General features: G+C 41.5%; 1 protein-coding gene across 7 annotated transcripts in view; it reads left to right on the forward strand.

Moving 5' to 3' along the window:
* The window catches only part of si:dkeyp-9d4.3 (caskin-1), a 105,639-nt gene that overhangs the window by 79,600 nt on the left and 7,854 nt on the right, over positions 1-18,185 (forward strand). For all 7 annotated transcript variants that reach the window (XM_044114757.1, XM_044114756.1, XM_044114758.1 and 4 more), the window contains 6 exons: positions 921-1,028; positions 1,797-1,898; positions 13,188-13,326; positions 14,204-14,988; positions 15,066-15,708; positions 17,304-17,934. In XM_044114757.1, coding sequence (XP_043970692.1) covers positions 921-1,028; positions 1,797-1,898; positions 13,188-13,326; positions 14,204-14,988; positions 15,066-15,708; positions 17,304-17,934 — 2,408 coding nt within the window. The remainder of the gene's footprint in view (positions 1-920; positions 1,029-1,796; positions 1,899-13,187; positions 13,327-14,203; positions 14,989-15,065; positions 15,709-17,303; positions 17,935-18,185) is intronic.

The raw sequence follows: 18,185 nt of genomic DNA on the forward strand, positions 1-18,185 counted from the left end.
GACAGCTGAAACTGAGGGTTGAAAACTGCTGTGTGTTCAAGAATGAAGATATAAGTCACTAGTGAAGCTAAAGTGTTAATCTAAGGATTAGATTGATCTTGAATAATCGCTACATAGAGGGCATCTTTTCACTTCAGTGTCTCCTGTGCTTTAGAGCAGTATCTGAACTGTGGTCCCCAGACCACTGATGGTCAGTGGGCGCTCCCTAGTGGTCTGGAGGTACTGCATGTGAACCGACATTAACTCAATTAGCATACCAAAGGATTGTGTCAAAATTAATGATGGAAAAGTGGTTTAAAAATGTAAAAATCATATATTTTATAAAAGTTACATACTGCAACTTTAACAATCATGGAGGTTTTTTTAATGGCTCATTAAAAAGAAAAGCTGCAGATACCGGTGGAAAGAAAACAACGCCTTGAATGTCTTATGATCAGAAGAAGCTGAATCATAGCTACTGAGTGTTGATGTTCACTAGTGATTGCATTTCTTGTCTCTGTTAAACAACTCAGGTCTATTTTTCTTTAATTGTGCTTCTAACTCACAAATAGCCCTAAAGGTTATTAATGCACACAACATTTGGTAGTATTGAAAAACTTGTTTTTATTTCCATGTATTTGACATCATTAGAAAGCTTTCACTCCTCATTTTCACAATCTGGAAATAACTGAAAATGGCCAAGTAGACGTGTTCATGGCTTTGTTGTGGCCAGTCACATTTCCCAAACAGCATCACTCTTTTCATTCAGATGAACAAAGAAAACAACAGGGCATGAGTTAAGAGACTAATAATTTCATTTCAGGTTGCATTATATATTAAGATGTGTTATCGCGGGGCGATTTCAGGTTAAGTGGTCCTCAGCCTGAAAACGTTAGAGGAACTCTGCAGTGCTCCAGCAGTGTCTTTGGTTTGTGTTGTAGAAGCAGGCTGTGGTGACGTGGCTGGGAGAGTTTCAGCTGCAGTTCTACACCACTCATTTCCTCACTGCAGGATATGATCTAGACACCATTAGCCGCATGACCCCTGAGGTAAGGTCATGACCTCTTCATCAGTCCATTCTGGAGTTGGACCATCATGGGTCTTCTGTCTGTGTCAGCCATTCTTCAGTTGTCTGCCTGTTCCTACACATTCAGATCATCCAGTCTGCTTTGGCAGCACATATTAACTGCTTAACTTTTACTCTGCATGAAGAGGAGGATTTCAGAGAACAAATTGCAGATGCAGTTAGTCCCCTCAAGTTCAGCAGATGCAAGAAAATGCAAATAATTTTGCATAATGTTGCAGTTCTCTTTGCTTCAGCAACAAACACAAAGGGAAACAAAATCTGTTTATATATATTTGACTATGTAGTGCCACCAGCTCTCAGCAGCCGCTATGTTTTCCTTCAATCTGTGTGACTGTTTTGAAAACACTAAGCATTATTTCTCACTATAATTGACATAAATACACACAGATACAGAGCTTTATTAGGAACAAATCTTTTGCATAGAGATTGAAAATTAGATGGATGCACAAGCTGATTTTCTCCAATCATAAATTTAGTTTTTTCATCTCCATGTCGTTTTAATGTAGTTGTCCAAATGTTCACCGATTAGTGCTGAAGCAGACACAGCCATGTGACTAAAGGCAGTGGACACTCACTGGTGCTTACACTTACCAAAATGTTCTAGGAGACATGTTACATGCAACTCATGTAGTAATGTCAAACTAGCATCAGATCATTTCTATATAATTGAAAAAACTCCAGCAGTGCTAGTGGTGAGCACCTGATGTGTCCATATACGTTTCTCTTTCAGGACCTGACAGCAATTGGTGTTATAAAGCCTGGACATCGAAAGAAGTTATTGTCAGAAATCAGCAAGGTGCCCTCCACAGGCTGGCTGCTTGACCACAAACCTGTAAGGCATTTCCAGGACTGTGTGAATTTTTGGCAGCAAAAGTATTGTGCTTAAGTTTGAATCACATTTAATATAGGGTTAGGGTTACCCTTTATTTTGGAAGATCCAAACTTTCTTGAAGCTAAAGAGGCTTGAAAAAGTATTCGTACCATACTTTGCATATTTTGTCACACTGCAACTACAGACATAAACATATTTCATTGTAATTTTATGTGAAGTACAAAGAAAATTACATGATTCAAAACATTTCTGGCAAATAAAAAATGAAAGTGCAGTGTGCAAAAGTATTCAAAAATCAAATTTTCTTTGTATACCACATTTCAGCAACAAGGCATTTCAAAGTGCTTTATATCATAAAAACACAAAAATACAAAGTCAACAACATAATATTTTGCACATCAGATTGTTGATTAATGTTTCATGATTATGTTTCATATCCAACTCTGAGCAGGTAGGTTTTTAGTACAGATTTAAAGGCACTCAGTGTTTCAGCTGTTTAACAGTTTTCTGGAAGTTTGTTCCAGATTTGTGGTACATAGAAGCTGATCGCTGCTTCTCCATGTTTGGTTCTGGTTGTTGCAGAGCAGAACCAGAAGCAGAAGACCTGAGAGGTCTGGAGCAGATCTTTAATGTATTGTGGTGCTGAGCTGTTCACTCATTTATAAACTAACAACAGTTTTTCAAAGTCTATTCTCTGAGCTACAGGGAGCCAGTGAAGGACTTTAGAACTGGGCTGATGGGCTCTATCTTCCTGGTTTTAGTGAGAACATCAGCAGCAGCATTCTGGATCAGCTGCAGCTGGAGGAGTGATTCGTTGGACAGACCTGTGAAGATGCTGTTACAGTAATCAATGTGACTAAAGATAAATGGATGAATGAGTTTCTCTAGATGTGACTGAGACATTAGTCCTTTAATCCTGGAAATGTTCTTCAGGTGATAGAAGGCCGACTTTGTAACTGTCTTTATGTGGCTCTGAAAGTTCAGGTCAGAGTCCATCACTACTCGCAGCTGATTGCTGGTTTTTAGTTGTAATAACTGTGCATTGACTCTAGATCTATAATTCTAGATCGTTCCTCTTTAGGTCCAAAGATAACTTCAGTTTTGTTTCTGTTCAGCTGGAGAAAGTTTTGGCACATCCACACATTTATCTGTTCTAAGCATCTGTTCAGTGATTGGATGGATTCAGAGTCTCCTGGTGACATCGTAATGTAGAGCTGTGTGTCATCTATGTAGTATTCAGCCCCTCTTTCTCTGAGTTAAACCAATTGCCTTCAGAAGTTACCTGTTGACTGTTAATGATTAAACAGACTCCACCTATGTGTAATCTAATATCAGTTGAAATCTAGCTGCTCTCAGAGGTTGGTTAAGAGAATATTGGGGAGCAAACATTGTCATGAAGTCCAAGGAACACAGTAGACAAATGGAGGAGAAGATTTGGGAAGCTAAAAACAGACTTGGGCTATAAAAAGCTTTCCCAAGCTTTGAACATTTCACTGCATAATCCATCATCTGGAGATGGAAAATGTATAGTCCAACTATAAACCTACCAAGACAAGGCCATCCACTTAGACTGCCAGCTGAGTTCTGATTAGAGATGCAGCCAAGAGGCCCATGGTGACTCAAACACAGAGATCCACCGCTCAGCTGGGGGAATCTGTCCACAGGGCAATTATTAGTGATGCACTGCACAAATGTGGTCTTTATGGAAGAGTGGCAAGAAGAAAGCCATTGTTGAACAAAAACTACAAGGAGTCCTGTTTGCAGTTTACTAGAGGCCATGTTGGAGAAGCAAACATGTGGAATGATCTTTGGTCAGATCAGAACAAAGTCAAACTTTGTGGCCAAAATGCAAAATGATATATGTGGCAAAGAGCTAACACTGCACATCACCTTGAACAAAACATCCTCTTTGTCAAATATGGTGGTGGCAGCATCATGCTCTGGGATGTTTCTCTTCTCTTGAGATGTTTCCCTTTGGGATCACCCACCTATCCATTTTCTGTACACTCTTGTCCCTAGTGGGGTCAGGAGGTGTGCTGGTGCCTATCTTCACCAAAAGAGAGGCGGGGTCACCCTGGACAGGTCACAGTCTGTCACATTTGGGATCAATAAAGTATTTTTGAATTGGAATTTTGCAGAAGAATAATGAGCAAAAATTTCAGTCACTAGATTAATGTTTCTCAACGAGGCGGTAGCTGCCTCCACTGGGTGTTCAGGGGACGCAGGGGGTGCTGGCAGAAAAATTTACAAAAGGGGGGCGCTGCGATTCCTTTGGGGGTCGTTTGCTCTAAGGTCAAATTTACACCTTAAATGCACAACAATACCAATTTAGACTTTGAGCAACTTACTAAAACTGTATTGTGTAACATTAAAACATGCTTGGCTGCAACTGTATCAACGGCAGCTCTTCTTCTCTTCAGTGTTTGTTAGCTTCACCTGCTACTGGTAGCTTCACCGCATCAGTTCAGCGTTACACCAACTGATGACGGTGCTGTGATTCACTTGTCTGGTGTCTGATTTTCAAATATTTTATGTTTTATTGAGTGTTTTTATACATATATTTTAGCAGTGATGTAGTTTTGTTGAAGAAGCAATATTGACACGACTTTTAAATTAAAATAGGAGAAATGTTTTAATGTTCATCTGGATGCTGCCCGCTTCCATGGAAGGACAACGGAATATCGCTCTTATACACATGTAATCACAAAAATCATGATACCCTCACTGTGTGTCCATCGGAAAAATGGAAATCCTTCCATGGATGATACCATGATAGAGAGCGTTCACTTTATAGTTACCATCGGTGCTGTAAGTGATCCAGTATGCAGCGGTAGTACCAGCACAGCAAATCTGGAACTCCTAAAGAGTTGAATTAATACTTTATATTGGTCTATATTGCTCCACTCTTGATTGGCTAAAGTAACATTTTGAAAGTGTTATTTGTGATAGAGTTGAACCAACACTTTCAGTGGTTGTAATTTAACACACATAAGTGTTGAATTTACCTAACACTAGTGTGTAGTGTCAAATGTTAACACTGTGAATGTTAGAAGAATTATTATCTAGGGTTATTTACTTATGAATTTATTTGAATGGTTATGTTTTCATATTATTATTCTGTGTGATTTTTACTTAGTTTTTTTCTTTTGTGGTACATTATTAACTCTTTTTCTTGGATGTTTGCTTGGGGGTTGGAAGCATTTACTTGTCTTCAGCTGCTGTGGTCATTAACTGATTTTTTATCAGCTTCCTGTGAAACTGATTGGTAACGGTCAGCCTCGTGTCCTTTTAAGGGCATGTCCACAGAAGGTTCCAGATCATCTTGTAGTAAAGGTATTTGATCCGATTGTGTGAAAAAGCCCAACCTCTTTCCTTGTAATCATAATAAAAGGCAGTTGTGGACTGAGAGTCAGCGGAGTTGACCACAGACAGGTTTTGACGGCGGTTCTCTGAGTCTGACTCAAACTTCCCTCTTCTGCAGAAAAGCTATTTGTGACTCTGGTTGATTCTTTGCAGATTAGGAACTAAAATAGACCTAACAGTGAATGTATATAGAGCCTATAGCCTTAGTCCTCAACGCGGCCGTCGCAGGTTTGCTTCCCAACCTGAAGACCTTTGCTGCATGTTCTCCCCGTTCTCTCATTACCCATTTTCCTGTCAATTGACTGTCAAATAAAAGTCACTAGAGCCAATAAAACTTTCAAAAAACATACTACTGGCAGTCAATAATCATCACATTCACTTTAAAAAAAAACCATTAGATGTAACTTGAATCTACAAAAACGCCAACATAAGTCACAGTTTGAATCTACTTGTATTTCAAAACAAGAACATCATCAAAGAGCACTGATACCAATATACAGCAAAGATCTACAGGATGGCAATCTGCTATGTTTTCTTTCCCACATATTTCAGAAAACTGCTTTCCATAGGGACTGTAATAAACCAAGTCCTTAATTGGAAAAACATCAAACGAATCCTCCTATTGACACAATATACATTTAAATGATCGTCATAATGAAAAGTGTCCACTCCAGGCAAAATTAATCAAGGATATTCATCGCCACAAGTATGTAAAAGTTCCATCAATGTTGAAAACCGTAGGTTGATTAATGTACAGAAGTTGTAGAGGAATTCATGATACTTTGCACTGATGGTGAAGTGTCTTTGTTGCTGCTCTTGTTTTCACCAACATGCAGGAGGAAGGCTTCAACACTGGCTGCCATCTTTGACAAAATGCTAAGAAGACGAATAATAAAAATGATTAACTATATATAGTACAGCTACATTCAAATAGCAAACTAAGCAAATGAGAAAGTGCTTCTACAAAAGAAGTAGGATCATTAGAATAATGACCACATACCTGCACATATCTGACAACATGGTCCACAGTTTGACATGAGCTGTTTTGGATTCTTCTTGTGGCCGTTGGACGTAGGAAGAAGCACATGAACCAACAGAAGAATGCCTGTTTCTCCAGCCTGGAGGAAAAATAGCAGAAACATCAGAATAATAAATAAATATTTTAAAGACAAAGTCAGCAAAACTATCCAGACCCACCTGTGTGTCACCATCATATTTATTCAAAATACTCTGTTTTCACCACCTACAAGATAAAGCATAAAAAAGTCTGAAATAATTACCATGAACACAACTCAGGCATTAATCCTTTAAAGGCTGACCCATCAGAAAAATAGTCGAAGAATTCACATTTTTTAGAACTAGGATCTTCATAAAGCCTTGGAACAAAATCTAAAAAACATTATCATATTATATTTTCTTTCCACTCTGATTGGCTGCTGATAGGTCTACCAAGTGTGAGTTGAATGTCCATTAAATTTTTCTTAGACACCTTTAAAAATCATTTCTATTCACGTGACTTTTTTTTTGTTCTCTGGAAACTAATAGTTCAGTAATGCGTTTCGCTTTTAAAGATTTTTGAGGATTGTAGGAGCCATTTAGCCTTTTTTGTGTTTATCGCCACCAGGGGGCGTATTTCATTTGAGTTCTGTGTCTAATGGGGGATGGGTTATTTAAGGACAAGCATGATTATGTTCAGGTGTTGTTGATAGGAAGGGGCAACAGTTTTCTACTGTGTTTTCAGGTTAAGATTCTATGTCAGAATGTAAGTGAATTTGCAATGGAAATAGCAGCGATGGACAACATGCAAACAATAAACTACTTTATTATAAACAAAACAAAGACTGGCATCCGGAATTCTTAATAGAGCACACGTAAGACCAACGCTTCAACAGTCAACAACCGGTAGCCTAAAATACAGGATTTTAGACGCTACATTTAGGTAGAAAACTGCCTCGTTTGGAGGAACCACCGATCCTTCTGCGTTTGGTTGCACGAAGCCGCAAAGTAAAGGTCGCACCGAAGCAGGCTATTGGAGCCGCCGGACAATCGGAGAGGAGCGACCGGGACACCGGGCGTCGGAGCCGGACAGGAGCGACCCAGACACCGGGCGTCGGAACCGGACAGGAGCGACCGAGACACCGGGCGTCGGAACCGCAGAGGAGCGATCGCGACACCGGGCGTCGGAGCCGCAGAGGAGCGATCGCGACACCGGGCGTCGGAGCCGCAGAGGAGCGATCGCGACACCGGGCGTCGGAGCCGCAGAGGAGCGATCGCGACACCGGGCGTCGGAGCCGCAGAGGAGCGATCGCGACACCGGGCATCGGAACCGGAGCCGCACAGGAGCGAACGGGACATCGGACGTCTGAACTGGAGCCGCACAGGAGCGATCGGGTCACCGGACGTCTGAACTGGAGCCGCAGAGGAGCAAACGACGCTGCACGCTTGGAACAGAGCTGCATGGATCGAGCTATTGGAGCCACAAGGATTCGTAACAGGACATCGGGACGCAGATCATCAATGCCGGCCAACGCATCATTGGGGTATGTGGGTCAGCGCTGATATCTATGAATGGCCATCATTTGTGCACACAAAGGTCCAAGCTTAAATCCAATGCATTGGTAGCAGACTGAAGACTGCTTAAAAGAAAAGGAGAGTTCTCCATAAATAAACAATCTACAATTTGCGACCAAATTAACTGAAAACTGTCGGCCATTATGGCAGAAGAGGAAAATGTTGGTCTGGATCAGGAGGGTCAACATAACATTATGGGTGAAGAGGAAAGTTCTCAGAGGGAAGCTGAAAAAAGACAAGTGAAATTAACAGGCAAAGCTTTGTTGATGAAAATCAGTAACTTAGAAAGTGAGAGAAAAACAAAGTTAAATAAGCTCACAAAATTAAGACAAACTATTACAGTGTTGAAAAATGACAAAGGGTGTCTGAATGACATTAAGGGAGAATTTAAAAGGTATTTAGGTTTATATAATGAAATACAAAAGGTACACCAGGGTTTGTTGAGATTATTGCCGGTAGATGAAACACAAAAGCATGATACATGGTTTCAAGCTAAAATGTTGAATGTTCATGATTTTGTTACTTCTACTCATAAATGGTTGGCTGAGGCTCAGGGTTGCTCAGTCGGTGTGCCTGACGATATTAGAGAAAATAAAAGTAAAAATGATAATGAAGCTGAAACAAAAGCTGCCAGTGGTAGCTTGATTATGAGGGAGGAGGAGCTACAAATTGAACCTCATGACAGCATTTCAAATGTTTCTTTAAGGTCTTTTAGAAAGACTGGGAGTCAAAGGGGTTCTTCTACAACAACCAGCAAATCTTCAACACTTTCTGAACAAATAAAAGCAGAAGCAGAAAGGGCTGCACTCCTGGCATGTGCAGCTGCTTTAAAGGAGAAGCATGCGCTGGAGGAGCAGGAATACCTGTTAAAGAAAAGAAAGGAAGAACTTGAGATGGACACCAAAATAGCTGCTGCTAACGCCAAGCTAATGGTTCTAGAGGGCAGCACTAAAGGCAGCATTACATCTAAGCGTTCTGATGGAATGAATTCATATGTTAGAAAAGGTGCTAGACCCAAGATCAAACCTACTTTACTCCTTTCACAAACTTCACAGTTGGTTACCAAACCTGCAAAAAAGCTTCAAGAAGATGCAGGACTGCTATTGGATAAAGAGGTTGAGTCAGATCTATACACGGCTTATGTACAGCATATTCCACCCCAGGTTGATGACACTGTTTTCAATTCTTTGGTGTCACAAACGGCTCGCCCTGCTGTTCAAACTTCTAAAGCTTCTATTATTTTATCCGATCCCAATGTTACCACTCAAAACAGTTTGCTTCCATCAAATCAAAATCCGTCTGCTGGAGACCTCTACAATGTATTGAAACAGCAGAATGACATAACAACTCTTCTGGTTCAAATGCAAACAAGCCAGTTACTGCCACACAGAGAAATTCCCATTTATGATGGAGATCCTTTACAGTTCAACTCATTTATGAAAGCCTTTGAACATTGTGTGGAAGCAAAGACCAGTTGTAAAGGAGACTGTTTGTACTACCTTGAACAGTACACCAGGGGGCAACCAAGAGACCTGGTACGTAGTTGCCTTCACATGACTGCAGAAAGAGGATACACTGTGGCCAAGCAACTCTTAAAAGAACATTTTGGCAATGAATTTAATATTACTGCAGCCTACATGGAAAAGGCCACTGGTTGGCCCAACATTAAAGGTGAAGATGCTATAGCATTAAAGGCATTTGGACTGTTCCTTCGTGAATGCTGCAATGCAATGGAGGAACTGCAGTATTTGGATGAGTTAAGCATGCCAGCTAACATGAAAATCTTGGTTCAAAAGTTTCCTTTTAAACTAAGAGAAAAATGGAGAACAAAAGCAAATGAGATTTTTGAGAGAACTAGTCAAAGAGCAGGTTTCAGAGATATTGTTGCTTTTATTGAACACCAGATTAAGATCATCTCTGATCCGATTTTTGGAGATATACAAGACTTACAACCTGCTAAGGGAATCATAAGACCTAGCAAACCTCAAATAAAGTCACAGTTTAAAAGAAACAGTTTTGTCACCCATGTTTCTGTTAAGGATGATTGTAACATGCCGTCTCTCAAAAATGAAGTAACTGTTGTTAACAAATCAAATTATTCATCCTGTCTGTATTGTAAACAGGATGGTCATGTATTGGAACAATGTCGACAATTAGGAAAGAAGTCACACAGGGAAAAACTAGACTTTATAAAAAACAAAGGTTTATGTTTTGGTTGCTTGGATACAGGACATTTAAGCAAGAATTGTGATAAGCGCATCGCTTGCAAACACTGTAACCAAAAGCATCCCAGCATTTTGCACATTAAACAGAAGGAAAATCCCCATCAGAAAGAGTTGGATCAAGCAGCAAAGGGCTGTAAAACTTCCTCTACTTGTGGTCATACTGGGGCTGGCCACCATACAGGGATTCTTCCCATCCTGCCTGTGAAAGTGAAAAGTTCAAAGGGAACTAAGATCATTAAAACGTATGCCTTTCTGGATCCAGGGAGCACTGATACATTCTGCTCTGAAAGACTTCTTAACGAACTTAACATTCAAGGTCGAAAGGCTCAGATTCATCTCCGGACAATGGGTCATAGTAAAACAATGACGACCTCTATCATTAAAGGGCTGGAGATTGCAGAAATAAATGGAAGCCATTTCTATCAGCTTCCCATTGTGTTTACTCAAAAGGAAATGCCAGTCTCCACCGACAATATCATCAGTGAGGAGGAGCTGTCAAAATGGTCATACTTAAAGGACATTAATTTTCCTCGCATACAGGCTGGTGTAGACTTATTAGTGGGCACAAATGCATCTAAACTAATGGAACCTTGGGAGGTGGTTAATAGTAGAGGTGAAGGGCCCTATGCAATCAGAAGCCTCCTAGGATGGGTTATAAATGCTTCAGCAGAAGGTTACAAGGATCTTGAAAATGGGTACCCTTCAGTTCATGTCAACAGAACTACAGTTGATAAAATTGAAGAGCTTCTGACGAGCCAATACAACTATGACTTCATTGAGAAGTCCTTTACAGAACAAGAGGAAATGTCAAGAGAGGAACAAAAATTCCTAGACATAATGGATCGCTCTGCACAGCTAGAGAATGGACATTACAAACTGAAATTGCCTTTCAAAAGGGAAGAACTTGTAATGCCAAACAACATTTCTGTTGCTCTGCAGCGCATACTTGGGTTGAAAAGGAAATTCAAAAAGAACAGAAGTTTTTATAAAGAATACACAAACTTTGACTAATGTCATTAATTGTGGACATGCAGAAAGGGTTCCACAACATCAGCTGACAGCAGTGAAAGGCAAGGTGTGGTATATACCACATCATGGTGTATACCATCCACAAAAACATAAGCTGCGTGTGGTATTTGATTGTGGAGCAGAGTATAAAGGGGTCTCACTTAACAGTCAGCTTTTACAGGGCCCTAACCTAACTAGCTCATTGGTGGGGGTTCTAGTAAGGTTTCGGCAGGAACATGTGGCATTAATGGCAGACATAAAATCCATGTTCCACCAGGTTAAGGTGTCTGAGGACCATGTGGACTTTCTACGCTTCATGTGGTGGCCTCAAGGTAATCTAGAACAAGACCTTGAGGAATACCGTATGACTGTCCACTTATTTGGTGCAGTCTCCTCACCGAGCTGTGCTTGCTATGAGGATAATCAGTCCAGCTTCTCAGAAGATGTTGTACTAACAGTCAACGAAAACTTTTACATGGATGACCTCTTAAAAAGTCTGCCATCAGAGGAAAGTGCAGTTACCATGGCCAAAGATCTTATGGCTATTTGCAGCAGAGGAGGATTTACGCTAACCCAATGGCTTAGCAACAGCCGAGAAGTGCTCCAATGTATCCCAGGAGAACTCATGTCCCAGACTCTTTGTGAGTTGAATCTGAACAGTGATGAGCTACCGGTAAACAGAGCACTAGGTTTACAATGGTGCACAGAGACAGACAGGTTTAAGTTCAAACTGAAAGTCAAAGACAAGCCTTCCACTAAAAGAAAGTGGAAACAAATCCAATACATTTCAGACCTCCTTTGGAAACATTGGATTCGAGAATATCTACCGTTATTACAAGAACGACAAAAATGGATAAAGAAAAAAAGGTGCTTTATTCCCGGAGATGTGATAGTAGTTATGGACTCCACAACACCTCGAGGGTCTTGGATATTAGGGAAAGTTATTAAAACTTTTCCAGATAAAAAGGGTTTGGTGCGAGTGGTTCATCTTCAAACTAAAACAAACATTATTGAAAGACCTGTGACAAAGATTTGTCTGTTATGTGAAGCTACGAACTGTTAAACTGGTAGAATAGTGAATGTGTAAACTTGGGTTGCCTGTTATGTATAATTGGGCATATATTTATTTGTGGCTCCTTTAATTTAAGTTTGATAATTGCTACGTCTACTGCCACACGCAATTAGGGGCTGGCGTGTAGGAGCCATTTAGCCTTTTTTGTGTTTATCGCCACCAGGGGGCGTATTTCATTTGAGTTCTGTGTCTAATGGGGGATGGGTTATTTAAGGACAAGCATGATTATGTTCAGGTGTTGTTGATAGGAAGGGGCAACAGTTTTCTACTGTGTTTCAGGTTAAGATTCTATGTCAGAATGTAAGTGAATTTGCAATGGAAATAGCAGCGATGGACAACATGCAAACAATAAACTACTTTATTATAAAACAAAACAAAGACTGGCATCCGGAATTCTTAATAGAGCACACGTAAGACCAACGCTTCAACAATCAACAACCGGTAGCCTAAAATACAGGATTTTAGACGCTACAAGGATAAATACAGAAACAGCAATACAAATCAAGACAGCAACAGTAATTATATTAATCATAAAATAATAATCAGTGCAAGTAGCTTACATTTTCTTTGATGGGGGCAATAAGGGACCTGAATGATGGATAAGGAGGTGCTGGCCTAAAAAGGTTGAGAAACACTGTAGTAGAGGATCAAAGCTGGTAGAAACAAACTCTGGAAGACTTGAAGCTGCAATTGCAGCCAAAGGTGGATCCACAAAGTGTTGACTCAGGGGGCCTGAACACTTTTTCACACCACACTTTTCAGTTTTTTATTTGTAAAAAATATTTAGAATCATGTATAATTTTCTTTTTACCTAGTTGTATACCACTTTGTGTTGGTCTTTCACATTAAATTGCAATGAAATATATTTATGTTTCGTTGCAATGTGACAAACTATGGAAAAGCTCAAGAGATATGAATACTGTATGTTAAACATTCCTCATAAATAGTTCTTCAGGCTTTATGGGGGAGTTTTTCAAAGATTTTTATTCAACTTTGCTCGCTGTTTTTCTTGATTTCTGTCCTACTAACTATGTGTTCTGTTTCATTTAGGCCAACCTGGCAGACTGGTTGTCTCACCTCGGTCTCAGCCAGTACTACCAAGTTCTTGTCCAGAATGGATATGAAAACATTGACTTTGTTTCAGACATCAGCCTAGAAGACCTGCAGGAGATTGGCATTGCTAAGCTAGGTAAACCAGTAAATAATATAAGTATTTCTATTCCTTTAACATTTTCACATTTTGCCAAGTCACAACCATCAATGCACTGTACAGAGTATTTCTGTGTCATGATTATTGGCCAAAAAATTCTGTTTGGGTCTCATGTGACCAGAACGTATTCCACCATTTTGTTAAGGCCTGCTAACAGACCTGATGTTATTGCTTTCAATGCCTCTCTTTCATTAAGACCAGGTTTCTAAAGTGCAAGATTGTCTTGTTGACAAATTCTCCTACCTGAGCTGTGGCTCTTGGCAGCTCTGCCAGAGTTACCAGGGGCCTCATGGCTGCTTCTCTGATTAATGCTGCCTTTGGGTTGGGATATAAAACAGGCTTTGAACCTTTCACAAACGCATTTTATTTCATCTTCCTAAAATGGAAAGGTTTTGTCACAACTGCAAACGCAGCATGAGGTGACTATTCATGGCTGGGTGACCAGTTTTAAATGTTACCAGAACTTTTTCTTGATCTTGCCTGCTGTATTCTTTTGTCTTCAAGAAACTATTTACTAAAGTTATCTAACAAACCACTGAGGACTTTACAGAACAGCTGTACTTTACAGAAATTAAATTGCATAGAAGTAGACTCCACTTGCCAACTAGATGACTTCTCAAATGTTTATTTAGGAGCTTAAAGTCGGCTAAACACAACATGCATCAGTTTATCTTTCACTTCATAATTACGTTCTATGAAAGGTTGAAGTATTACATAAAATCTTAATGAAAAACACAAGTTTCTAATTGTAGCGTGAAAAACTGAGAGATTGCACAGTTATTAATATCATTTCTAGGCGTTGTAAATCTGTTCTCAACTTACAATAAAGTCTCCATCTTTTTCTGATGTCCTACAGGACATCAGAAAAAATTGATGTTGGGAGTAAAGAAACTCAAGGAACTACAAGGAGGAGGAAGTGGCTCAGAGCCTCCTCAGAGTCCCACTTCCCCTCCTTCCAGCCCAGGAGGAAGCAGCTCCTCAGAGTCACGCAGGGAGGCAAGGAAACTGAGGGAGGGGGCCCCTAGCCCGCTGGCTAAAGCTCGCCCAGGTCTCAAGTCTTCACAAACGCCTCCCCACACACCGAACCAGACACCCCCACAAACCCCTCCACATGCCCGCATCCAGCAGGCGCCCCCTAGGGCTCGTCCAAGACCATCCACCCAGACATCCGCCATCGACCCATTGGTACCACTGTTGCGACTGCCCTGTGAGGAGGAGGAACGACGGAGGACTCACAGCCTCATCGGCTCAGAATTGGACTCCCGTTACGCCACCGTGTGCCGAAGCAGCTCCACTGATACAGCTGCACCTAATGATGTTACCGTTAACCGCAGCCAGTCATCCGTCACCCTCCGTCCCCGTCGGAAAGGCCGGCCTCCTACGCCACCTAAACGCTCCTGTTCTTCCATCACCGGCGGCGATGGGGACAGTGAAGGACGGGGTTTGGGCCTTTTGGGTCTGCCAACCTATCGAGAGAGGCGAGCCAGTGACTGTGGCAGCTTGGGAGCAGCGTTAAGAGCTCAGGACTCTGCTGGCCTTCAGCGATCAGAGGGGACTTCTGGGAGTGTCCGCAGTCTCGCAGCCATGTTGGAAACATCAATGGTGCCAAGAAATGTGGGAAGTGGCACCAACATCCTACAGGTGAGTCTGTCAAAACTTGGAATTTTGCACTTTCAACCTAATGCGAGAAATTTTAGTAACAGACTTGTGACTTTTAGGCGACTCCTCCTCTGCTCCGTCGCCAGGCTGGAGCTGGAGGTCTGGGAGTGTCTGAGGATGATGTTGCAAACCGGCGCAGGACCGTCACTGGACTTGAAAATCTTCCTGATGAGACTCCTGACCAGTTACCTCAACAACCTGTCAAGCCACGCCCAGAACCTCGACCTCGCTCCATCGTTGCCACCTCAGCCTCTGAGATCACAGATGCAACAGCTACGCTCAGGAGGAAACCACGCCCTCCAACTACAGAATCTGAAGCCCTCACATCAACAGCTACCACTGTAATAACCATGATAACTGGCTCAGAAACAATATGCAGATCACGCACAACAGAGCAAACTGAATCTGTTACTCACAGCAATAATCAATCAAATTCTCCTGAGGGGACAAAGAAAAACGTGGGCGAGCCAAAGCAGAACGGGGGTGTAGTGCTGAGGCGGAGGCCAGTGTCTGAGGCCTCTGAGAGGACGGAGGCCGGCAGCGAGACCTGTGAGTGGATGGAAGCCAGGAAGTCTCTGAAGCCACCGGTCTCACCCAAGCCTTCTACAGTCTCCCTGAGAAAGACCCAGACAGACCCACCTACTCCGACTCGAAGAGTCCCCATACCAGGACCAGATAATGCTGAGCCAGCACAGAGTCCAGGTGAGAACCCACAAATACATCTCTGTGCAAAAGTTGTAAATTGCCTCAATTTTCTTTTCAACTCTGTTGAGTTCATGGGGACTTCATGTTATCTTTTTAAGTGGTTTTGATCAACAGTTGCCTGGCTGTCACACCAGCTCTGTTTAGTCTGCTTTAATCAAACTTTCATTTGCCAAGAAAGTCTGGTTCATTTTAGCCAGTGTGAATGTGCAATCATACTGTAATGCAGACCAAAAAAGCAAACTACCACCTGCAAACGTAAGTCTTGGTTTGGTTGAAGTGAGCTCTAGAAAGGTTTAAATCATATGTGAACACCAAGCCTCTCCAAAAGCAGGAAGTACACATAGCACAAGGCATTCTTGGTAAACACAACTGAACCAAATGCACAACTCTAGCGCATACTGGAAAAATGGCTCATGGTTTTTTGCAAAAGACAAAAGAGAAACCCCAGAACCGCTAATCTCTGGTGCCACTCCATTTTTCCTTACATTTTCTGAAGAAGGAAGTATTTCTGTATTTGGAAATTGAGCTCAATGTCTTCTTCAAGGGTTTTTAAGATTTTTCCTTCAGTGATTCTTGGTACAGCGCCACCACGGCTGAGGGTGGGGAACAAGTTGGTCAAAGGTTTGATTGATTGGCACAGTGCATTGTGAATCCGAACTGCAGCAGCTGAAAATGTAGCAAATGTTGAAACTTGGTTTCTAATCAAACCAAACCTAGGTGTGCAAACATCTTTCAGTGTTTATCTTTGGATTTCTGTTCAGCATCCAACAGGTAAGAAATGAGATTTCATTGAAATATTTATTGTCAAAGTTAAGTTGGTCTTAGAAAGACTTGATTCATTACTGTCAGCTTTTCGCTTCGTTTGACAAAGGAAGTCTTAGATATTATTTCCCCCAGGTGTGAAAGTGAGTGCTAGCAGTTTGACAGCCTAAATATGAAGGTACCATGTCACACTGGTATCTTCAGACTATCTACGATAATATCAGTATCGTATCAATATCAAAGTTACCTTAAAATGATGCTGCTCTCTGGTGCAATAACAGAGGAGAACAAAAGATTGTTACATACATTAAAGATTAGACAAACTGAGGCCAAAAATATTTCTGTTTTGTTTTGGGTATATTATATTTGACATTGAATATATCAAGTATATGTATGTTAAAGATATGATATTGATATTATTTAGATATAAGCAAAATACACCAAAATAGCATTTGTTAATTTGAATGATTAGTTACCAATTTGAGGTCTGTTTTATCTATTAGGGCAGCATTCAGGGTTGCAATAGCTGGAAGGCTGAATATATATTCCTATATGTCTGATATAGATTCATGGCTTATACAAAAAGTGTGACTGAATGAACTTTGTGTCATATGAGATTGCACCTTAACAGTATAACTGAAAATATGTCTTTCAAAGCACATGGACTTCTTTGTGGGGGAATAAATGTTGAAAGACTTCGAGAAAGCGAGTACAACTAATGTGTAAGACCACTTAAAAGTGCTTAAAACTTTGGCTGCTTGAATTGATTTAAATTGATTACATTTGTTTTGCATATAACAGATTTTCATTTGTCATTTTTCTGTGACCAGAGCCAAAGCGTGTCCCTCCTCCTGTATCACCAAAACCCCGTGGGCCTCCAACGGCTCCCAAACCAGGAAAAGCAGCGGTACCTTCAGCTGCCGCGAGCCCCAGCCCAGCCTCCACCAGTCCAGCTGCTACTAGTCCCACTCCGGCCCCCAGACCCTTCTCTCCTCCGGCTGCTGCTCCACTCCCAGCTCCTGACACCCCTTCTGCTCCCTCTCTTTCTCCGGGACTCCCTCTCACATCCATCTCTCCGGCCCAGAGTCCTTCTACTTCGTCACCACACCCAGTCAAACCTCCCCGCTCCTCCATCGCCAGCCTCTCCATTGACCTGCTGGGAGGACGGGAGACAGAGGAGGAAGAAGAGAGGACAGGAGAAGAAGAGGAGAGGATAAGAGAGAGGGAGCATCAGAGGAAAACAGAACAGGAGGAGGAGAAGAAGAAAAGGGCAGAGGATGAAAACCTGAAGGAGATGGAAAGGAGGCCTTTGAGGAGAGAGAAAGCAAAAGAAGAGAGTCAAGAAGAAGGAGGAGAACTAGAAGGGATGATTCAGCATCGTTTGGAGGAGACCAGTGCCTCCTTGGCTGCAGCTCTGCACACTGTAGAGCATAAAATCAAAGAGGAGGACAGACCCAATGAGTGAGTATTCAGAAATAAAGAACTTCAGAGGGGCACATGTTAGCATCAGTTTGAACTTTAATTGTCATATAAGTTATGTGAGATGAATAACTTTGCCAACCAACAGCTGTTGCAATAACATCCCTGCACACATGATGCTAACCTCACAAGGATTGGCCTACCTGTCTCAGACGTTAGCAAATTAATTTGTTAATACTAAAGAAGATGGCAAAAAGTCCTGCTAACACATTTAAGGTCATGCATTGCTGGGC

The sequence above is a fragment of the Gambusia affinis genome, linkage group LG04, assembly GCF_019740435.1.
Source record: "Gambusia affinis linkage group LG04, SWU_Gaff_1.0, whole genome shotgun sequence".
In the NCBI taxonomy this organism is placed as follows: Eukaryota; Metazoa; Chordata; class Actinopteri; order Cyprinodontiformes; family Poeciliidae; genus Gambusia; species Gambusia affinis.